Source organism: Silurus aristotelis, assembly GCF_946808225.1.
Source record: "Silurus aristotelis genome assembly, chromosome: 1".
Taxonomy (NCBI): Eukaryota; Metazoa; Chordata; class Actinopteri; order Siluriformes; family Siluridae; genus Silurus; species Silurus aristotelis.
In genome coordinates, this window is record NC_139574.1 from 16,631,513 (window position 1) to 16,655,590 (window position 24,078).

At 37.9% G+C, this 24,078-nt stretch overlaps 2 protein-coding genes across 8 annotated transcripts; one reads left to right on the forward strand and one right to left on the reverse strand.

Moving 5' to 3' along the window:
- The first annotated feature begins 726 nt into the window (after positions 1-726).
- On the forward strand, positions 727-12,448 carry sybu (syntabulin (syntaxin-interacting)). 7 transcript variants are annotated; one of them, XM_083546329.1, is made up of 8 exons: positions 727-1,185; positions 4,475-4,534; positions 4,704-4,875; positions 5,022-5,222; positions 8,078-8,180; positions 8,393-8,542; positions 9,317-9,472; positions 9,564-12,448. In XM_083546329.1, exons 2-8 carry the CDS (start codon positions 4,511-4,513, stop codon positions 10,720-10,722), a joined length of 1,965 nt encoding a protein of 654 aa, XP_083402455.1. In that variant the 5' UTR covers positions 727-1,185; positions 4,475-4,510; the 3' UTR covers positions 10,723-12,448. The 7 variants fall into 7 exon arrangements, with proteins under 7 accessions (XP_083402455.1, XP_083402456.1, XP_083402453.1 ...); XM_083546330.1 differs by having other exon boundaries at positions 736-1,035; XM_083546327.1 differs by having other exon boundaries at positions 754-1,035; positions 4,995-5,222.
- Positions 12,449-13,871: 1,423 nt separating this feature from the next.
- On the reverse strand, positions 13,872-21,237 carry ebag9 (estrogen receptor binding site associated antigen 9). The gene is made up of 7 exons (XM_083549305.1): positions 20,825-21,237; positions 20,265-20,361; positions 17,458-17,536; positions 16,682-16,840; positions 16,457-16,564; positions 15,528-15,619; positions 13,872-14,919 (listed from the first exon to the last, which is right to left on the reverse strand). The coding sequence occupies exons 2-7, from the start codon at positions 20,345-20,347 to the stop codon at positions 14,802-14,804; spliced, it is 639 nt and encodes a 212-aa protein (XP_083405431.1). The 5' UTR covers positions 20,348-20,361; positions 20,825-21,237; the 3' UTR covers positions 13,872-14,801.
- Positions 21,238-24,078: the final 2,841 nt, after the last annotated feature.

The following is a 24,078-nucleotide window of genomic DNA, read 5'->3' on the forward strand; positions in this document are numbered from 1 at the left end:
GTTTGAAAGAAGTTATGCTTTTCTATCGCTAGAGGGTAGTGTTTACCTTTGCCTTTGGGTTTTTTACCCTACACATAAATGCGCTTTGATACATGATTATAAAAAATAAAAAAAGCAACAAAAATACATGACAGATAAATATCTAATAGCATTTTTATTGGCTCCACTTGATTTATAGCTTGAGCTATCTGCCATACCTAGTCATTTCGTACTTGAATATCAAAACAACAATAATGATCATAGTATGCACATTGTGTCAGCCTGTTTTGGGAGTACCAGGAGATCAAAAGTAATCAAAATCTACTACTTTCTGTTGCTCAGGAGATAGGCCCGAGCTTAACACGACCAAATATGTGACAGCAGTTCAGCGCCTTATATCCATGGCGCCTTTTCTCAGCTCTCTTACTTCAGCACCATGGAGAGCCGACAAACAGCAGCACCGAGTCTTTCTGATCATCCTGAAATCATCCTCATTGCAGATACCTTCTCATGATCTACCTCCACATACCTCACAATCCCCCCACCTTCCCAAAGGCCTAAAAGCTTTTTGAGTCTGGTGTATTAACGCAAATCAACGGAATCTAAAGCTTTTTACATCATATATAAGAAACGAAAATGAATAGATCTGTGGAATCTTGGTAATTGTGGTCAGCTTGTTAATTGATGTAATACACAATATGAGGGATAAAATAAAGATCATATGAAGTGACGTGGTTAAACCAGACTACTCTTCCTAATGACGTCATGCGCACTGAAGAAGTAGGCAAGCACATGGTGTTATGTAACATTTCTGCACATTCTGACATAGCCTGCTCCATCAGCTAACTCCATAGTTGTAGCTAAAGGTTTGGGAAATCTGCTACTGAGGAGTAGAAAGAGAAGGGTTAACACCGGTCTTGTTGCATAACACACTCCGACATTGGTATTTATATCAGACTGACGTAGCTGGGAATCTGGTCCTTTCCTGGGGATTTTGCCCATCCATAACGAAAGTCTTCATCTAGTGAAACGAAAGCGTGGGAGGAACAGCACAAGGTGGGATCATAGGACGCTTGACACACGCATATACACAAACATATACAGTATATACGCATGCGCACACGCGCCCACATATACTATTATTTGTTTTCTGGGCTGTGTATCATCACATTGAAACCTCGCTAAGGAGAAGACACCTCTCAGAAGGCAAGTGAATTTTACCTACTGCGCCACAGCACATAGACATAGTGAACACAGAGCTCTGTGCTTTCCATTACTGCGCAAGTTCTCGTAGTCCTAGATTTAAACCTAATATAGCCCATGTAAATAAAAAGTTTATTTTATTTAACCTAATTTTGACTAAAAATGTTGAGTTGTCTTCATTTTTATGAAACTTAAGCTATAATAATACCAAAGCATCGTAAATAATGTTACTGTCACGTTGTCCTAATTGTGTTACATTTGAGCATCATATATACATGTTCCATATGGTGCATTTTCAGAAATTATATTGCCAAACTGTGGCTTTCCTTGTTGCTGAGGTGGTAGCTTCAGTATTTACGTTTTTTTCCACCTTTAATAATAATCCTTCTCTTAAAACATCAATGTTTTTGTAACATTTTTTAAAGGTTACAAAAACATTGATGTTACAAGAGAAGGATTTATATTAAAGGTGGAAAAAAACTTAAATACTATTAAAGATATACCCCTCCTTGTAAGGTGTATGCAGTGTACTTCCAAAGTGTTATTTCAAAATAACACTTTGGAAGTACACTGCATACACCTTTTAAGGAGGGGTGTATCTTAAATCTCATTCTCTTCATTTTAATGAATCAGCATCTTCAAAACATTAAAAAATTTACTTCCTCTATCTGCATGAAAAACAACACCAGAAACAGTGTCTGTAAAAAGTCTTTTTGTTCAACTAGATTGTTCTAGTTTATTGGAGAGTTACTCATCCACTGCACATGACCCATATCCTATCTTATATGATCTAAAAATAACTGTAATCAAGCATAAATCATCTGGGTCTACTCTATTGTAAGTGCATAGTGTAAGACACAGCCAATGCTTCTTAGTTGGATAAATTGGCTTAGGTCACTAATGAATTAGGTTTAAAGAAAAAACAATACCCAAAGTGGCGTAGACAACAATTACTAAAAGCAAATGATAAACACCAGGTGAGGCTACACAGAAGATTCAGTGAATAAAAAACCCAAGGACCTTTATTTAAGCAGACAGTTAAATTGTTGGAATACTGTATATAACTTTCTTTCGGCTTCTCCCATTAGGGGTCGCCACAGCGGATCCTCCGCACGTTTGATTTGGCACATGTTTTACGCTGGATGCCCTTCCTAACGCAACCCTCCCCAATTTATCCGGACTGAGAGTGGCTGGGGATGGTTCCCTGACCGGGGATCGAACCCCGGGTCGCAGCGGTGAGAGCGCTGCATCTTAACCACTAGACCACCAGGGGACCTGGAATACTGTATATAAATTCACAGAATTCTTGACAAAGATCCACCTGAGATCCCCCCAATTAGTACTTCACAGAGAGAGAGAGAGAGAGAGAGAGAGAGAGAGAGAGAGAGAGAGAGAGAGGGGGGGAGGGAGGGAGAGGGAGCAAGATAAAGAAAAGATATTATCTGATTTAATAACTGAACCATGTTTAAAAGCATGTAAAGGTTTGGTGAAGTGATAATCCTCTTTTGCAATGACATAATTTCCAATGAAGTACACAAATCTGACATGACCAGCTAATTTAGCCTATTGTAATATTTGAAAAAATAAATAAATTATATATTCTATCTACAGTTTTCTAGGGTTTGAAAAGTATATTCAAATATTTGGTCATCAGTCCCTGTCAAGAACTATGTTATTTAGCATTGAATTTTTTGACATTTAGTGTATTTATTTTAAGCCATGAATCATAAACACACCCAGAGTAAGCATTGCTACTTAAAGACTGGCAATATGCAATATTTCCAAAAACTGATCTACTTGATAACAAACAAGTTTGATGATGATGACCACACAAGAATCATGAAATGATAAAGAAAATTATCATATCATTATCATATAAAGTTATCAGAAGCTATCACACAGGCTGAGCTGGGACAGACTTGTAGATCATTTGATTTGACAGTTATTTTCCAGCTTCTTTACAGCAAGGTTGATCGCTTTAATGTTGCTTTACTAACTGCATTTCTATCTTCTTCCAACATATACCAACCTTTTTTCAGATGATCTACAAGCCCAAGCAGCTTGGCCTGTGTTTAGCCAGCTGGTAGATTGCCCGGTTCAACTCTTTGTTTGTTTGTATTCAATAGGGTAATGACATATGTGGGGTTGTACAGATATCTTTAAAAAAGATTTTTGATTATTAACGGCCACACATTTAACAAATACTTTAACAATCTCCTCAAAACTGTAAATAGATATTTTTAATGTTTTTCCTTAGTGGTTGAATTGAGTTATGGCAGAAGTTAGACATTCATGTGATTTATTCATTTTTACCAAATGAATCACTAGAAAAGCTTTAGAAATTGGGTACTTTAGCACCAACACATTATCATTTAGTCTGTCAGGCTTTGTGAATCTTGGCTGTCTGACACAGGCCAATATTATAATAGGTTGTAATAAGTCCATTTGCTTGCTACATAATTCCAAAAATAAATCATAGACAGAAGTAGTCAGCAGTTCTGGAATAGAAATTATTTATTCGTTTTGAAAGGACTTATTCCTTTCCTGCCATAAAGTCCTTCCATTCATTCCTGAAGTCCTGCCATATCCCATCGGATTGGCTACCCAGTCTCCTCATATTGCAGTGGACCGTGCGCGTGTGTGTTCTTGCAAGTTGCAGTAAACTGATTACTGTGCTCCAATTTCAGTCAGTTTTATTTCTGTTCTTGTATATTTTAGTGTTTCGGTGTTAGTGTAAACATTTCAACCCCAGTTTTGTCAAACAAATATGTTGTGACCCACGAAAAAAGGACGCTTAGTTAATATGAATTAGCTTTTATATATACACACACAAATATTTGTATTTCCTTCGTGAGCATGTTCGAAGTGAAATACAGAAGGAGAAAATGAAAGCTTTCTGTGCTTTACTCCAACCCGGTTTCACAATAAAAGTCATGCAGGCAAATCCTGTTCAACACCATTTTGTTCAGCAATTTAATGTCCAAACACGTTATAATTTAATTTTATCTTACCAAATAGCGCATACCACAGTAGCTTTCAAAGTTATGCTGTGAATAATTTGGACAAAATGTTTTCAGAATTAAATATAAAGTCTACCAAACAGTAGTGTGTAGTATGCAGATTCTCAAGGCTCTACATATGTATTCGTACATATACACAATCTGCTGGTGTAGATATGAATATTTACAATATAAAATTATCCATATAAAGCAATAATACATTTTAAATAATAATCAAAAATTAATTTTTTTTTTAAAGAAGCCAATGAGAAACAATATTTTTTTCCACTTAGAGGACTAGACCCGACCTGTTTTTTGACTCAAGAAGGATGGGGCCATTTCAGGAATATAAGGTATTTGCTTTCTTTCTACCCACAAACATGATTTTTCTGTCAAACCCAAAATTAGATTTAGATTGCAGAAACTGATCATTATAACCACAGACAACTGGTTGATTGCTATTGCTCAATTGTCAGTTATAATTTACATACTTATTGTCAGTAATAATTTACTTACATTAAGGTGAAGAAGTCATTTGGAAAGGACAGCACACGCAGTCGCATCCCCCGTCTCATAGTTCAGCCTTTCTGTGCTAAGGATTCGCAGATTTCCAAGTTTCCATTGTCTGAGGATGAAAGCAATGATGTCAGCAGAAATCAGAACAGAACCATCAGTCCTAACAGCTTCTCATCAGGTATGTCGCATATATCCTAAAGACAGACACTGCTGCATGTAGAATTGTTGATAAGCCCCAAGGTCTAAACACTGACTAGTTGGATTAGGAGAAGCATTATGCATTCACTTTGCTTGCAGTGTTGAAATTTGTTCCTGTGGCTTCAGATGACACCGGATGTCCGAGCAGTCAGTGTCCATCTCCAGCTAAAATCAGATCTGCATCAGACAACAGCTCTCTGGGGTCACCAATTCTAGTGAAAAGCAAGACCAAGGTCAAGAGGGTCAGAGTCAATGTGGTGGCCGAGAGTAATGATATTACACGGAAGCACAACAGGGAGCAGCAGCAATCCTCTATTCGGCACAGAGGTGAGTAAATATTTGCCAAGATTCATCTTACAGCTTTTATAAAGAAAAACATGGAGTCTTGGGCAAGTGCATAATAGTGTAGTTTGGACACAACAACTTTCAAGCACACTAATGTTTATACCTAATCCTAAATAACTAAGTTAAAAGTTTATGCACTCACCTGCCAATTTAATAGGATTACTTGTGCCAAATGACAAATGACAAAGCTTCGGCTAATAATAATATTTATAATAAATAATATTTATATCACACAGCAAAATGTGCAAAAAAGGTGATCTTGCTGTCCTGGCAATATTATTGTTGACAGATGGACTATACTGAGTATATCTTAGGTATGTTCACTCAGAGAAATGCATAAAAATAAAGTAAATGCCTTATTGATAAGAAAGGGCTAGATTTGTTCAAGCTAAAAAACATTTCCGATCTCTGATAAATGACGACATTTACCAACAAGATGCCGAACCATAAACAAAATGGGCTAAAACAGCAGAAGACCACACTGGGTTTTATTCTTCTTAGCCAAGATCATGCAACAACTAAAAATCTGTTGAAACAGTGGGCTGTGGCTTGGTGAAACAGCGCAGATAAAAATTTGAAAAAAAAATCTGATGATGTTTTCAAGACTTAAAAGTACATTCATCTTAGCGTAGAATCAGAATGATTTATACTATTATGGCTATCAAATGTACTATTTATTTTCAGGTTTCAAGTTTTATTACGGTCCAAATTCTGGACTGCACTATTACTGACTTAGTCAAACAATATAATAATGACTTTGGAATTATTGTTATCATGGATCAGGCAGTTTTTGTGAAGCAGCTGCACTATGATGTAATGTAAGCTGTTCAAAAAAATTTTTTTAGGATAAATGATGCAGGAACTCCTTACGGATTTTTATCTACTAAACACATTAGCTGTTCTAGCACAATGTCTTACTGAAAAAAAGATGATTTATGTGAGTCAAAGGTCATCTATTGGTACCATTTCATGGATTCATAAGTCTCATAGATATATATGTATAGTTTGCTGTGTAATTCAGGGTGAGTAATGCTTGATAGTCATCTCTGCTTTGAAGCATATGATTAAAAACGTCACATTAAAAAGACTCTCTAAAAATCTTTTTAGTGCTTCCAGGATTAAACCACTTTTGTCACTTCCAGATGGTGAAAGGCTAATGTATCTGTTCCAAAAACTATTACTACTTCAGTTTGTGGCTTGTTGGCTAAATCTTAAACCAAACTTTAACAGAGTTTTGTGAAGTGTTTTGTTCTTTATAATCAGCTCACTTGTGCATTTCCAAACCTCTGCTCACATTCTTTGAATCTCCAAGTCAAAACTGAAATTCAAAATTACAATGTATATTTGAACTGATTATCTATACAATTTTGTATAGATTATCTATACTTATTTAAGCTATTTTCTTCTCTTTCTTCCTGCACAGTATATACAAGCTTTTCTGGAACAACAGGACTTTAGTTAACTTTAAGAGGTTAGTTAGTTTAATTAAATATTTGAACACTTTGTTGAAGACAAATGAAGAGCCTAAAGCAGGAAGCCACATCGGATGTGACATCAGTCTATCACAGGGCTTCTTGCACACATAATCACATATTCACTTAAGCGCAGTGTAACATAGAACCCGGTTAACCCATTTGGCTGTATTGGAAGGTAGGAAGAAACCAGTGAAGCCCAGAGGAAACCCAAACAGACACAAAGATCAATTGAAATTGATGCACAGACACCAACAAAAACAATCCCACAAACATCTTATATGTTTAATAGCATATGTAGTAAATTTTATTTACTACATATGCTATTAAAATTTATCAGCAATTTTTTGCAACATATTGTGCTTGTGCACATCATCAAACCATTATTATCAAACCCAAAAAAACATATTTAAAGACTGGATGCTTACTAAAGTCCTAATGTTTTCTATCTGTGTTTAGTAGATACCACATGTGATGAAGTTGCTAAAAGGTTTTCTATTAGTCCTAGGTCAGACTCACGTGGACAATAACTGTGTCAATGAAAATAATACAACATAATTCCCATTATTATTATTAAAACCATTACACTACGTTCAAGGAAGGAACCTGGGCTGTAAGATTTATTTAATAATAAAAGATTAAAAAAATATATTTTATTACTCTGATTTTATTAATTGTTTGGTTTTTATATCTAATCGTATTATCCCCTACTATCAAGTTTACCTATCTTTAATAATGCTACTGCTGTTATTTAGAAGTTGTCTTGAGAAGATAGAAAGCTTTATTTTATTTCCAGGAATGCCAAACCACTATGAGGCAGGTTTTGCTTGATTGTTCAAGCTCAGAGTGATTGCTGATTGGTTGGTCAGCTAGGCCACAGCTGTCCAATCAGTAAAATTAGAAGTCGTTAACTTCCCTATTGGTTCACTGAAGTGACTAACAAAATCTAAATCACCACCGGCACTGAAAGACTGTTAGGTTTAACACTTTGTTTTGTTCTGTTTTCTCACAAGTTTTACATTCACAGTGTGATGGTATTATCAAAAGGAAAGAGGTGTTTCTCAGGTAAATGTGCATGTATTTATGTGTGTTGCGATAACAGGATGTTATGGTCTATCAGCTTACACCTACACGCTATTTTTTTTTTTTAAATGCCATGTTACTAAATCATGTCAATTTTGCTGGTGTTTTATTTTTGTCTAGTGTATTTGATCTGATAATTCTTACTTTTATTGAGTTTTTGTAGGGCATAATTGTATATTGAGTACAAATTATAGGTGAGTAATAATGATGCAGGAGATTCTGTAGCTACAATGATCAAACCATGTTTGTGTTCACTGAAACGTGTAGAACATTGTTTTGCAGGCAGTGAGGTTGACTTCAGCTCCTCCAGCAGTACTGGAAGCTTAAAGAACCGTGAAATTATGGCCAACAACTCCACAGGGAAAAAGGGTTGCCTTGCACACAGGTAAAGTATTGCACCTCAGGATTTTATCAACATTCACCTGTAAATCAGATTACAAAAATTCATTTATAAATGCTTTTTTTTTTTTTTTTATCTGCCTAAATAAATTGTTGGGCTCATGCTACAGCATTTGAGGATTTTTACATTTCCCATATCTTTCCTCTTATAGCTGTAATAGCTAGTAATTGTTGACCATCATCTTGTCTGTTTTCAAGTCGTGTCCCGCACATCCGAAGCCAGCCTGTGTTTAAGCCTCCAGGAAGCCCTACTGCACCACGTGATTCAGACCTTTATGCCCCTTACAGAACCCCACCCAAAAAAAACCCTTCATCATGCACCAGCAGAAGTTCTAGCCCTATTGTCAGGTAAGACAATGGTGTAGGCAGAAATCTGATTACAGTGACAAAGTAATGATTATTTAGTTCAGTGTGTCTATCAGACAATTGCAAAATCTTCCTGCACTCTATGTAAAGGACTTGCTTAGTACAATCAATCATGTTTGGGTTCAGATGAACTTCAAAATGATTCACTAAATTGTTCATCACATCGCCCACATGGTTACAGACTGCGGAGGTTTATTCAAAGCCATTTTGTGGTAGAGCCTGGCAGCCTAAATAGCTAATGCAGCCAGTTGTGTGCTTCAAATGCTTTTGTGTTGTGGTTCTTTTTATTATATTTTGATGTTTAAAATTTTCAGATCGTTGCATTGAATGTCTTAACAATAGATAGCAAATGGAAGATCATTAATGTATGTACTGTATGGCATTATATGCATATCTGGTTTGTTGATAGTGTGAGTGGAATGCTGCAGTATGTGGCTCATTCTCTCTGGTGTGTTGTTTATAACCGAGATGCAGAGGCTGCTTCAAAGCACTGTTAGCTTGTGCTTGAGTCTCTGCTCACAGGGCTGTGCTCTACCGATTCATCCCTTACTATAGTGCCTCACTTTGATAAAAGAAGTATAAGGCTACAATGACTACAGACATTTTTCTATAGGAAATATACCATAATTTTGTGTGTGATGAAATTAATAGATCAGTTGAATTATTTGAGAATCAGATTATATGTACCATTTGTATAATTATTGATCCGTGGTCTAGATTTGTGCTAGGTATCTGTATTCTATCTATCTATTTTAGAAGAACCACTCCAGGGAGCTACCATTCATGCGGTGACAATCATGGCATCAGGCCTCCTAATCCAGAGCAATACCTGACCCCTCTACAACAAAAAGAGGTGACAATCCGTCACCTAAGAACCAAGCTCAGGGATTTTGAGCAAACTGTTTCTGGACGGTAAGCCAAAGTGATTTATCTTTTGCATACTGTCTTCAGGTAAGACCCGTTCAATAAAGCAGCATAAACGTGTATATTTCCTGTCTATCAGGGAATCTGAAATTCAGGATTTGAAGAACCAGCTGAGCCGGATGCGTGAGGACTGGATTGAGGAAGAGTGTCACCGTGTGGAAGCACAGCTGGCTCTCAAGGAGGCACGCAAGGAGATAAAACAGCTACGGCAAGTAGTCGAGACCATGAAAAACAGTCTAATGGAAAAAGATAAAGGCATTCAGAAGTACTTCATTGACATTAACATCCAGAATAGGAAGCTGGAATCCTTGCTGCATAGCATGGAACTGGCGCAAAGCGGTGCCACCCTCCATGATGAACCCACTCTGGACTTTATATGTGATTCTCCAGAAAAGCTGTCTGAAAAGCAGCAGATAAAAAAGCTGCAGGCTGAGGATTATGCGCAGGAAGAGATGACCGACAGTGGGCTGCTTGTTAATGAGGAAATGGCCAACCAGATGGACATGCTTGAGCAGGTTCTCATGTCTACAGCTGTAGATTGCAGCCAAAATGGTAGTGCTAAATACATGAACCCGCCAGGACTGTCCACTCTGACACAGAGTGCTGCTGAGGACTCTATGAAGAGCTCAAAAGATCAAATCCACAGTCAAACCACTGCTGATGAGCAACATGTGTCTGGTGAGAAAGCAGTCCAAACAGATGAGAGCTTCTATAACCCTGATCTTCAAGCTCTGTTTTTCCATCTGCTTAAGCTTCAAAATTCTGGCCTGTCTTCAAACGTTCTCCAAATGTTCTTCAAAACACAGGAATCCCACCTACCCCAAGAAGAGAAACTGATCAAAACCAAATTATCTCAAGCCCAAAATCCCAACCTGATTGAGGGGATAAACCACATTCCCTACAATCGTGCACTTTCTGCATTGCTAATTCCACAGGACCCTGGCGGTTCTGAAACTGAAGTGGATCCAGGGTTCATAGAAGAGCTAGACTTTGGCATGAAGGATACCTGTAGCAGCAGTGCAAGTACAGCTGTGGTGGGGAAAAACTATTGGAGCAACACCTACTTCGTTGATTTGGTTGCTGTAGCAGCACCTGTTCTTCCTACAGTGGCCTGGCTGTGCTCTCAGCACAATGAAAATGATGGGGCACCAGTGTACAGCATTGCAGCTTTAATCCGTGGGTGTTGCATTATGGGATTGCACTCTCTTCGCCTTGTCACGTATGGGCCACATGTGTAATGGTCTATCACCTTTAGGCACAGTTAACTATAGCACTTAATAGCTTTAAATAAGTTTTGTTTTGTGTGTATATATCTATATTGCTACTTTTTTTTCCCCTCTGTCACTTTGCACTGTGAATAATTGTATGACAAATTAACTTGAATGTATTTATTTGTTTCTTTTTTTTTGTCACAAGTTGTATTGCTTATTGCCCTGATGTGATCACCTGGGTAGGTGGTCATGCTATTGTGCTGTATGTTGCCAGCTAGTCTGTTTCTTGTGTGTTGACTGTTGTCAATAATGTTCTTTGGAAGGCAGGAGCAGCCCCAAAGCTTTGTTCAGTATTTTGTTTTTGTGAATTTTTGCCTCTCGTGGAGCATGTGACCTTGCTGACTCTCTAAACAGTCAATGCTACAGTACATATGACCCTTTTGTGCCTAAACAATGTGCAATATTTATTTGTATTAGACATGTTAAATATATTTATTATTAAAGCATGATTAGCCTATTTGTTTGTACCCTTTTTTTTTTTTTTTTTTCCTTCCCAGATAATGTGTTGATCTGGAATGGGAAGGGATTTAAAGCAATGCATGTAATGAGGAAATATGAAATATTTGAAAACCCCTTAGTTCTTCTGTTAATAAAAATAGTTTGGATGAGTAAAGAAGCCAACTCTATAATCTCTTCAAATCTATAAAACTAGAAACCATATAGGTTGTCTGTTATTCAGACTCCCTCATCTGTTCTATTATCACTTGTTAAATATGACTGCACACAAAAGCCTCTTAATGTTTAAAGGCTTTTAAAGTAAAAGGGGGTTCACTCGGGCAGAGCTGACAGCAGAAGCTCATTGTTTTAATCTTGGTGCTGTTAACTCCTACACATGCAGAGACAAAGCAAACATTTTACATAATGAAGCATTATTTGAAGCTCCTCTTTTCATAGATTTTTGGATGTAATCACTCAATATGAGGGGCATCTGGCTCACTTAGTTAAGGGGTGATGTAAGATGCCAGATGGGGCACCACTGTTGTGTAACCTGGCCCTCATCTCCAGTGAGCACTAAAGTTAGCTAGAAAAATGAGAACTGACGCTCTGACTTATCAGTCAACTCAGACTAAGAATGCTGAATAGATGTGACAAATATTTATCAATATAAATAGTCTGACAACAGTAAAACTGGGCAAGCAGAGCTCCATGGAAGTATGTACTCATACTTTAAAAAAAAAAAGTCCTAAAATGTATGCACAGGTGGGAGAAAATGGTGCGTTTATCATCAAATGCTCCCATAATTGTGGTAGTTTGAAGAGACAGGGGGCATGGTGGTGCAGCAGTGTTTCTGCCTCACAGTTCTACTGTACCAGGTTTGATCCTTAGCTCGAGTTCCTCTCTGTATGGTACTCCCGTTCATATCCTCTCATTGGCAGGTAGATTGGTTAGAGCGGCCCCTTTATTTGTTTGTGTGGCATGGTGACGATGAGGGACTTCCCATCCAGGGTGGATTCCTCCATTATAGTCATTATTCCCAGGATAGACGATTTTACTGAAACCAATTGTTTCAGTAAACAAATGTCCCCTGCAAAATCAGGGTTTGAACATAATTGGTTTTCTGGAATATATATATATATATATATATACTAAATATCATATATCACTTTAAATGGGGTTTTTTTTGGACTTCCTAAACTTTTTTTGCAGTGGTCACATATTGATAAACAGCCTATTTATTAAATGTATACTGTAATTCTCATTGTCAAATGAATTATTTACTACATGTTGAATCCAAAAGAATGGAATATATAGCAGTTGCTTTTAGACAAACAGCACATTGCTGTGACTTGGGGAGTCATAATAGAATATTTGGACTCTGCAAAACAAGAAAGGCATTTCTGAACTGAAATACAATCATTTTCAAAACTTTTACCACCATGAAGAGTTTTTCAGGCCATTACATCAATGTGTTAAACATGGTTAAAAACAATAAAAGAATGATCCGAGGGGCTGCATATAACTCGTCGCAGCAGGAACTGTAAAGACAGCCTCTATTTGAAAGTACAAATTGTTCTTGATTACATAAGTCCTGTACCTGCAATAACATTTTTCTCTTCAATTCAAACGAGGTTCAAAAATTATACCATGAATCGACACATTCACCATCCTTTCTTCTTGCATGAAAGGAACCGTTTGAATATTAAAGTGGGTCAGGATGTATGAGCGTCAGTGGGCTGAGGGCGCTGCAGAAACAGATGGGAGATTACGACATCATTCTTAGCCCTGAAATATTCCACTAGTAGGAACATGATGACCTCGAATAGGCTCTGAAATTGGTCGTGTTGAATCATTTAGCAGAGCAATTCTCATGCGGTGTTAAGGACATTAAAGCCTAGCGCACAGTCAGGATTTAGGATATTTAGACGAAGCCTGTTTGGGTATAGACTCTACGTGCCGATCTGATTGTGTAGAAATGCAGCTCTACATCTGCACAAACATCTTGTATATTGCACCATTTAGGCCTCAAATACACCTTCTCTAGGCTCCAATAAACACATCTTTTTTTTCTTTTTTCATATAAATCCAAACAGTTTATTACAGGGAAAGAATGAATGTGTGCACAGAATGGAAACATTGTTTGTAAAATGACAGACTCATGTTTCATTCGTTGCCTAGGCCTGATTTCTCAAATGTACTGCAGAGCTGCCCCTTTGAACATTGTCTCCAGAATGTAATCATGATTGTTGTGCTGTAAATCTTTGGAGAAACTTTCATGTCTGCTGAGATGCAACTTAAAAGGATAGCTTTGGGGGGAAAATCTCATTAGCATACATTTTCAACATACCTCAGCCAAAACATTTGGTGTCCAAATTTTGCTTCTTTACTTTGGTTACTTGGAGTTTTGTGCAAATGAAGCCAGCATGAAATGAAAGCCTAAGCTCACCAATTAGAATCAGACTGAAGTCACTGAGCATTTAACTGGAACAACATTGATAGGCTATATTTAACCATCTGCATCTAAATAGCACAATAATGCACAACTGTAGTTGGTTTCGTTTCTGTACATAAATTGAATTACATGATTTTTAATCGAAAATGGCTGCCACTAGTTTTTAGTTATGCAATGCACATTTGTTGCATGATAATTTATAAAAAAAAACCTCTCATCTTGGACATTTTAAATTATTTTCCCCCTGAAACAATTTTTTTAATAAAATAAGCATTATAAATGACCTGCACCTAAAACCTTTCATGACAATAATTCTTTTCCCATCCACAAAACCAACTCCTATCACCTTACAGTAGTTACCAATAATCATTGTAGAAATAATTAAGGAAAAAAATACACTTGGGTACAGTTTTATACAGAAGAGTGCTACATATGGCATGTGTTGAATAGAAGCTGTACCCAGTGCATTATATGCTACTGCCATGATTGTTGTAAAATTTAAGATGAATAAAGACGGAAGAGAAGCTTAGGATGACAGTCCAAGATTGCCAAAAGAAAAACTGCCATGTTTCCATGGCAACCCACATTTTACCACCCACACTACATTAAATATTGGCTTCAGTCATGCACTCCATTCCACACACACACACACACACACACACACTCAAAAACTGGTCGCTTTCCAAGCACAATGTATTTTCAGGGATGTTCTTCAAACTACTTTTTGTCACATTCAGGTGACCACCTTCTGTGAGTGTTGGCCCTTTAAAAAAAACTGCCTTTTTCTGCAATGTCTCAATCCCAAAATATGTTTTCCACAAATAATAAAAAAAAAGGATGAGAAAGTTATTCCTCATTCACATTACAGTCCTTTCTTTTATATATAAATACAGACATGCTAACGTTCCACGTTCTTCTGTGTGTGTACTATTAGCAATGTCCCAACTATAAGTGATCTCAATAAAAGGGTACAATTCATTCTATACAAAGAATAAAAGGGAAAACTCCAGAAATCAGTAAAACTCGAGAAAAATCAATAGGATTTCAAAACTGATGGTTGAAAATGGGGCATGTTGAACTGGGAATAAAAATGATGAAAGATGTTGGTGGACAATAATTTGGGGTTCTTTTTCATGTCCAGTGCTGCCTAGAAATGTTAGGAAAGCTTCACTGCAATCTTCTGCTCCTTCTTCATCATTCTCTGTGCCTCCTTCTCAATTTTCTTTCTCTGCTGTTCCATGGCACGTTTCTCCCGCTCTGCTAACTTCTGCTGTCTGAAATCCACAAGCAGATCAATTATTAGTTCAAGCACCAAATATTCAGTGAACTGAAATTATTTACTTAAATTCTTAAGCCGGCCTGTTCTTTACATTTTACTTCACTGCCAAATAAACTTTAATACTGAGAAGTGGGGAAAAAACAGTAAAAGAAGAAGAGTTAGAAAAAGTCAAAAAGCTAGAGAAAAGAAGAGCTTCTTGAAGACCCGACTGTATATTATTGCCATCTAGTGGACAAATGATCTAAATGTACATTGTGTTCACTACACTGTCAGTGAAGTGAAACGGAACCATCTGTGTACAGTGAAACCCTGTAGCTATATGTATTATTGTAATTGTAATAATTTAGTTCTATTATTAATTTTTACAGAAGGGAAATAAATAGAAACTAGTGAGAGCTATAACGCTATAAACAGACGCGTCTTGCAGATGTTCCACAACACTGTGTATGTAAAGTATGTGATTAAAAATTCTTCAAGAAATAAAAAAATAAATAAAAATTGTTGGCAAACCACTGAGGAATCAAAAGGAATAATATTTTTTTTTTGTCATGCAGTTTTACAAAAATGTGTGTTTCTTACATCAAGATTCAGATTTTGTAATACCTTAACACTTCTTCTGCCTCCCATGAAGCATCAGACTCATCCTCCCAGGCATTCGTGTCCTCCTGCCAGGTTTCCAAGTCTCCCAGCTCTGCCTGTAGGCCACATATAGAAGTTTCTCAGCAAAGCAAGCACCAGAATACCCTACAGGGCAAAGGTTTGTGGACACCTGACCATAAAATACACGTGCACTTTTTGAACATCCCATTTCATATTCAGTCCCCATCTGCTGTTATAATAACCGACACTTCTAAGAGGTTGTAGCTTGAAACTGTAGTCTTGAATCAGTGTAGCAGACTTTTGACATTAACTACAGTCCAAATCCAAATCCTCAAAGCTCCTGTTCTTACTCCAGAATTTCATGGATCCCCAGGCACTTGATGAGAAGATGCAAGTTTCTCTGGATAAGGGTGTCTGCCAAATGCCACAGAAGTAAATGGAATATGTTCCACTAGATTTTGGAGCGTGCTTGTTGAGATTTGTGATCATTCAGCCACAAGGGTGTTAGTAAGGACAGGCACTGATGTAGGGTGAGGAGGCCCGAGGTGCAGTATCGGGTGTCCCAATACTTTTGGTCCATATAGTGTTTGAACAGTAAACCTACAGTTTATACCTGGTTCATATCATTACACATCTCTCTGATTCACCACGTGTAGGCGAGTCGGACGAAAGTCACATATTCGAAAGGCGTGGTAGAGCACAGAATAAATTTGTATAAATTAGGGCATCAAGTTCATACTTTGTTTGTATATTGCAAACATATTTTGCTTCAGATTTACAGATGAGTCAAAAAAAAAAAAGGTGTCCATCTGTGGTAATGCACTACTGCGGAGTACATCAGATCAATTACACTATAAGGAGAATTATCCAGACCGCATGCCTTATTTTCTACACTAAATAATAATACAAATAATAATAATAATATATCTTACCGAAGGCTGGATAAATGACATATCCTGAGTAACAGCCAGTCTGCTGGAGAAGCCCAGTGTTGAATCAGGGAGAGAGAAATTCACAGGCTCCCTTTTCTTCAAGACAATCTAGTAAGAGATGAAGATTTAGGAAGAATTGTGTTACTTGCAAACTCTCTTCACTATTCTGTAGACAATAAAATGATAAGATAATTAAAATAACAATCCAAACAAGGATAAACCAACTTTTTGTGTTTTCCTGATAGTAGGAGTCATGTCTTTAAAATAATCTGGCTCTTCATCCTCAATCTGGTTCTGCTGGGATGGAACAGCTCCATTACCTCCCTCGATCTTTATACTCGTGGGAGCCTCTTCATCCCATGAACTCCACTCCTCTATCTCTGGCTACATAAGAACATCATATGTTAGATACAGTATAAGTAAAATAGCAAATATGCCTACAGAGATGAATGCATTCAATGAACGATGATTAAATGAAAGTAGTCCAACTACACATATACTCAGTCAATTTGAAGAGATTTGAATCATTATCTACTTGTGAATTTGTTTCAGTAGTGTATATAAATGTGGGTGGTGCATTTCCGTCCATGCTACTGTGTGTGTGTATTTTATATGCACATAACGTGGACCACGTGTACGTGTACGTGAAATGTGTAATGATGTAGCACAAACCATGGTAGAAAAATGTTCTTCCTCAGGTTGTTTGCAATACATTTTTTTTTCCACCACAGGGGGAAAAAAATCACCAAATCACATAGCCTGCAGCTTTAACTTCATTATATTATCTTGAAGGCAAGCGCCATGAAGTTATACATATTACTTTTATTGCTAATAATTTTCCTATTTAAGACACATAACTCTATTGATATTATTCAAAATACTGCTGTTTAAAGTTATGGAAATGTGATTGTAACCTTTATTTTAAACAGACTTAGAAAAAAGGTGAAGGAAAAAAAAAACGATTAAGCTAAATCGAACATACAAACTGTGTATATACTTACTTCTTTGGGTACAGAGGAAAAATCAACCGAAGTAGGAAGAGTGATCTGATCACCACTTCGTTTGCGTGATCTTACAGTTCTATGAACAAGAACAGAACAACATTAATACAGAGTCACGAAAGGGTAAAGAAGTGCTTTAGGACATGTTTGGCTACTTTTAACCAAATGACAATCAGAATTCCTGTTGCCATGACTACACCATATAGGCCAAAGCAATTGCATATCTTATAATGTTAATAGATCTTAAACACTATTAACCCGTGTCATTTACATTGGAAGCAGAAAACATGTAAGCACATGGTTCATTTTACCAAGGAAGCCAATACTAGTGAAGAGCACCGTATACATTTTCTTATGGAAACTATTTATCCACCTAAAAATAATACTTAAAACAATATATAACAAAAGTGACCTTTTGTTGCCTTGTTTGTACATGTCCCCTGTTATACTGTGCATGATTAGTCAGTATTAATGCTTAAAAGACAAGTGTTTTTGTATCCACCAAAATACATTGACTTTGTTCCACTTTTAATCATTTTCCGACACAACTTTTAACATGCCCAGGTGTGTGTAAAAACTAATATTAATAAGCGTCATGTTTTAAGCCTCCCAGTGCCCCCAGATGACAAAATCACTTAACTGTTTCATAATACAGAAGAAAAATGCATTATGGTTTCCTTTTCTGGATTATGATGGATATGACCAGATATTCCATACATGTTCAATGTGCACAGTTCTAGACAAGGTGTATGAAAGGGGAGGGGGGAGTTGGGTCTGTGAGTGTGTAAGTGAGTACATAGGTATGCTTTATTTTGTCAAATATAAAATATATTTAGAATTACAACATATAACAACAGCATGAAGTTTAACACAAGTGTGCGTGACTGCGTGACTGTGTGTGTGTGTGTGTGTGTGTGTGTGTGTGTGTGTGTGTGTGTGTGTGTGTGTGTGTGTAATGGCTGTCAATCGATTAAAATATTTAAGCACAATTAATCACATAATTGTCATGTCATCTGTTCTAAATGTACTTTGATTAATACTTAAGTTTTTAATACTCTAATCAACATGATCAGAAACAAATATGGCTGCTTAATGCAAATGTATGTTTATTATTAGTGAAACCATACTCAATATAAAGCATGAAGACAAAATATCTTGTAAATATACAAAATCATTACTTTAAAATGTAAATATTTTAAAGTAATGATAGTGTTTTAAATTATGTATATCATCGGGACACCAAAACGGAACTTTTGCTTCGTTTCCACACGGACGATTTTAATTGCCCGATGTGTGCATCATTTTAGATTTAGCACATCAGTAAAACAAATGTTTAGTGATAACAATTTTATTTTTTTTTGGTGCGGTTTATTATCTTTTTTTATCTGAGTAAAGAAAGGACATTGTGAATAAATGTGTGTTGCATTGCAGGTTTTAATTTCACCTATTTTATATTTATTTCTTTATTTTTTTTTAATAAAAATGGTCAAACAGCAATGTGTGCTGCATTACTCGCGTGTTAATAAAATTTTTGCAGATTATTATGACAGCCCTATTTTGTGTGTGTGTGTGTGTGTGTGTGTGTGTGTGTATATATATATATATATATATATATATATATAAATAAATAAATAAACACACACACACACACACACACACAAGTTCTATTTTATGCATCTATTCTATTTTTATCTGATAGTATAAAGATTAATGTTGCTACTCCTCAATACACAAATAAGTAACCTACTTAGTGTTATCCACTCGGTAGCAGCATGCAACACATCATCATCAACACATTATCTATTTTTGATATCACTTTTGATATAGAAATTACTTTTTCTTACCTGGCAGTGTTTACCACTAGAGATTAACTGAACATGCTGAGGTTTCTATTTAAGAAGATTAATCATGTAATTTGTGTTGTAGGAAGGTGATGTTCTATATAATATTAAATTTATTTTTTAATCCCAAAGGTGTTTACTTAGGATGTGCTCAGGACTGTTTTCAAAACACTCAAGTTCGTCCACACTAACGTTGGCACACCGTGTCTTTACAGACCTCATTTTGTGCACAGCAGCTCTGATATGCTTGGTTTGAGTCTCTTACTTCCAGGAAAGGGAAATCTTTTAGTTTTAGGAAACAGTTTAGTGCTTAGTTTCATTTAGTGTGTGCCAAACTGTGTAATAACAGTGTGGTGAAGAACTATATATATCCATACAGTGATGATATGATGAAGGATCTTGCAGACATTTTGATCTGCTGTGTTTTCAGGAAAAACATCTGTTAGTGTCTGATTAACAGTGCTGGTGTATTAAAGCTAGTGTAACAGTAGAACAAAGATTGTATGTAGGTTTTTTTTTTAAACACCCTTCTTTTCCAAGATACCCCAATACTTTGAATTCCCAAAGAACTGCAGAGCATCCCAAACTGTACTCCATCTTCTCACAACATGGCATATCCAGGTAATAACAGCACCCCAGATCTCAATTCCTCAGCAGGTCTGTGTGATCAATCGTGGCCCTGGTACGACATTTCTGATCTAATATCTAAACAATCCAGTACTGCAAAAATGCTCTCATAAAAATAAATAAACAGGAAGTAGAGCAAGTTTGCTACAACTGGTTCCGAGTCATGTGACAGCCCACGGCAGCCATAAATAACACAAATTAGGTTCAAAAATACATACATAATATTGTACACTCGATGTTGGAGGGGAATGGGGCCCAAAAGAGGGATATCAAAGCTGTGATAAAACAAAAGTATCTTCAGAAACATGATAAAAAAGAAGCAGCTGGTGTAGGACTCACCTGCATATGAGCCTTTTAAAGAATGACAGGATGGATGCTAGGCAGGTGCAGATCTTAAACAGGCGAAACTGAGTCACGGCCATGGTGATCCAAGTGTCTAAAACACGTGCAGAATAAAAACAAGGGTGCAGATCAGCGAATTCATTCAACCCTGAACAAAAAAAAACACGATCTGAAGCCTGGGCGACCTTCTAACTACATCTCTTCAGCTCACTTAATCTCCATGCCCATACAAAATCCAATCAGTGAGAATCATAATAATGATTAACATGATCCTTAGCCATGTCTCTGCGTGTGGCCTTGCATCCAAACAAGACAGGTTGTGGAAAGACTGCAACCTAGCACAATTAGCAACTTAGCCTAGCCGCCAAGCTAGGCTAATGTTGCACTAAAGCCTCATTATACACGTGGGGGGAAAAGGGAAAAACAGTGCTAACGCATTTCATACACGTGACATCTTAACATATGCTCGGTAATATTAAAGCTGCTAATCTATCACATCTAACCATCAGAGTAACGTCCCTGTCTAACGTGTAGCTTAGCGAGCGTGCAGTACTCACCAGGCAGATACCCGAGGAACTCTCAGTGAATGCATAGCATTAGTTAGCTAGCGAGGTGCAGAAACAGAGCCCAAAGACAGTCAAAACGTCTAAATAAAGTAAATTAAATTGAAATTATTTTCCATTTAACAAGTAACAGGAAGCAGCTCCGACTCTAGCTGTCAGTCAGGGCGGTTTGCTCAGAGGGCCACTGTGTCCGACTGGCACTGAACACTAGAGACATTATTACAGTGTAGCTTTATTCTCGCTTCTCTCACACACACACTCGTACACACACAAAGCATCCACCTTAACGTTCACATTCACCAATCTTCAGGCAGTCTACCCTAACCGGAAATATCAAAAAGACCAGCCAATTCAAGTTCCGGTGAACGTGAGTGGCAGATCAGCTGGACGCACTAATGCGCATGCGCGCCACAATGTACAACGGCAAAGGAAAATTCCACCCAGACCCACTATCACATTCAATATGTTTGTTTTGAATTGTTTGTTTTACTCTTTAGTGATTATGCTGCTGATATGTTTATTATTGTCAGTTGGAATTTAAATTTATGGCATTTGGTAGACTTAGTGCTTTTCCAAACACCATGAAGTTGTGGGAAAGAGTAGTGGAAGCCAGGCTGAGAAGAGGTGACCATCTGTGAGCAACAGTATAGTTTCATGCTGAGGAAGAGCACCAAAGACGCACTATTTGCTTTGGGAATGTTGATGGAGAAGTATAGAGAAGGTCAGAAGGAGTTGCATTGTGTGTTTGTGGATTTAGAGAAAGCGTACGACAGGGTGCCAAGAGAGGAGTTGTGGTATTGTATGAGGAAGTCAGGTGTGTCAGAGAAGTATGTGAGGGTGGTACAGGACATGTATGAAGACAGTGTGACAACAGTGAAGTGTGCAGTAGGAACGACAGACTGGTTCAAGGTGAAGGTTGGACTGCATCAAGGATCGGTTTTGAGCCCTTTCCTGTTTGCAGTGGTGATGGACAGATCAGACAGGAGTCTCCCTGGACTATGATGTTTGCGGATGATATTGTGATTTGTGGTGAGAGTAGGGAGCAGGTTGAGAAGAGCCTGGAGAAGTGAAGGTATGTGCTGGACAGAAGGGGAATGAAAGTCAGTAGGAGTAAGACAGAGTACATGTGTGTGTGAATGAGAGGGAGGGCAGTGGAGTGGTGCAGTTGCAGGGAGAAGTGGTGGATGAGTTTAGGTACCTGGGGGCAAAAGTGCAAAGTAATGGAGAGTGTGTTAGAGAAGTAAAGAAAAGAGTGCAGGCAGGGTGGAGTGGGTGGAGAAGAGTGGCAGGAGTGATTTGTGATAGAAGAGTATCTGCAAGAGTGAAAGGGAAAGTTTATAGGACTGTGGTGAGACCTGCGATGTTGTATGGTTTAGAGACAGTGGCTTAGAGTAAAAGACAGGAGGTGGAGCTGGAGGTAGCAGAGCTGAAGATGTTAAGGTTTACGAGTTTATTAGAGGGACAGCACATGTAGGACGTTTTAAAGAAAAGGTAAGGGAGGCGAGATTGAGATGGTTTGGAAATGTGCAGAGGAGGGACATGGGGTATATCGGTAGGAGAATGCTGAGGATGGAGCTACCAGGAAGGACAATAAAAGGAAGGCCAAAGAGGAGGTTTATGGATGTGGTAAGGGAAGACACGCAGGTAGGTGGTGTGAAAGACGCAGATGTAGAGGACAGGGGGGTATGGAGATGGATGATCAGCTGTGGCGACCCCTAATGGCAGAAGCTGAAAGAATAAGAAGAGGTAGACCTGCTTATCCAGAGCGACTTCCGAAAGTGCTAATTTCTTTTATTAATTTATCCCATTTCAGTTCTTCAAGTTTATTTGTACAGGGCGTTTAACAATGGATAGTGTCCCACAGTTGCTTTACAGAGATGTTATAAAAGGTATAAATAAATATATACATTTACGGTGGAACCTCGGAGCTCGCGAGGGTTAGGGACCAAGACCGGTCGCGAGTTCCGAATTTTCGCGACCTTTTGCTACGCCCCTTCCAACCCAGTAAAAATCCAAAGAACACTATACGAAATCGATTTAAATGAGTAAATAACACTATTTCACTCCATAACACTTAATTATTAGACTATTTTAACAATACTTTATGTAAATTAACAGCAATTACAATGCTTAATTAAAAAAAATAAAGTACAGGTACAGTAAAGTATGCAGTAGAGAAGTACAGAATAATAATGCATAATAAAAATTGTTTTAAAGCATTTTTTAGACAATTTTAATGAGATAAACCTTGATTAGAAATGTTAAAACTAGCGTTTTGAGCAGCTCGCGGTTGCTCACGAGCCGATCTGAATGAGAGTCGCCGGTCGGAATGAAAGTCACGAGCATGCGAGGTCGCGAGCGCTGAGGCCGCGAGCTCCGAGGTTCCACTGTATTGCCTAAGTGTATCCCTAATAAGTCTGTCCCAAATGAATGAAACAATTTCCTTATGGGATGTCTCTGTGCACTAAGCAAGCTCATTGAAGACATTGTTTGCCAGGGCTGGGGTGTATGAGCTTCTGTGGGATGCAGAATTGCCCTTGGCATGCTCAGCCATTATCAGTGCATCAGAATGAATGAACACAAATTTTGACAGTCATTCATTCATTCATTCATTCATTCATTTTCTCCCGCTTATCCGTAATTCGGGTCGCGGGGGCAGCAGTCTAAGCAGACCCCCGCCTTCGACTGCTGCCCAATCCTTACAGCACCGTCCCTTACGGTCCCTCCTGCAGGTGGTGAGCCCACGGGAAGGCGGCCCCACGTCACTCCGACGTCACGGACCTTGATATTTACCTCGTAAGGGACCCCCGGAGCATAGAGGGTTAAGGGCCTTGCTCAAAGGCCCAAGAGTGGCAGCTTGGCGATACCGGGGCTTGAACCCCAGTCCTTCCGATCGGCAACCCAGCGCCTTAACCGCTGGAGCCACCACTCCCCAACCGCTGGAGCCACCACTCCCTATTTTGACAGTCATGTTCCAAAATTGAGTAAAATGTTTCCCATAGGAGTGGAGGTGGGTATGGCAGCACTATAGGGGACCTACTTTGATGGGATGCTCAACAAGCCCACGTGAAAGTGATAATCAGGGTCCACATAGTTTTGGCATTATAGTGCAAGACAAAATTAGCATCAACATATGTTTTTCCAACAATTAAAGTAATATTAAAGAGAAAGCCAGAGTAGATGTAGTGAAGACGAATAAACAAGTTCAGGTTTATTTCTATCGTGCTTTTCACAATCGACATTATCTC

What these genes read in the sequence shown, in the direction of transcription:
- sybu (XM_083546327.1), top strand. Translation starts at nt 4,511, where the DNA reads ATGGGGCCATTTCAGGAATATAAG. An exon ending in TCCTAACAGCTTCTCATCAG is followed by an intron (nt 4,876 to 4,994) that starts GTATGTCGCATA and finishes CTTTGCTTGCAG; the next exon opens with TGTTGAAATTTGTTCCTGTG. An exon ending in GAGCAAACTGTTTCTGGACG is followed by an intron (nt 9,473 to 9,563) that starts GTAAGCCAAAGT and finishes CCTGTCTATCAG; the next exon opens with GGAATCTGAAATTCAGGATT.
- ebag9 (XM_083549305.1), bottom strand. Translation starts at nt 20,347, where the DNA reads ATGGCCGTGACTCAGTTTCGCCTGTTTAAGATCTGCACCTGCCTAGCA. An exon ending in TGTCATTTATCCAGCCTTCG is followed by an intron (nt 15,620 to 16,456) that starts GTAAGATATATT and finishes TGTGGCCTACAG; the next exon opens with GCAGAGCTGGGAGACTTGGA. An exon ending in GAGGCAGAAGAAGTGTTAAG is followed by an intron (nt 14,920 to 15,527) that starts GTATTACAAAAT and finishes TGTGGATTTCAG; the next exon opens with ACAGCAGAAGTTAGCAGAGC.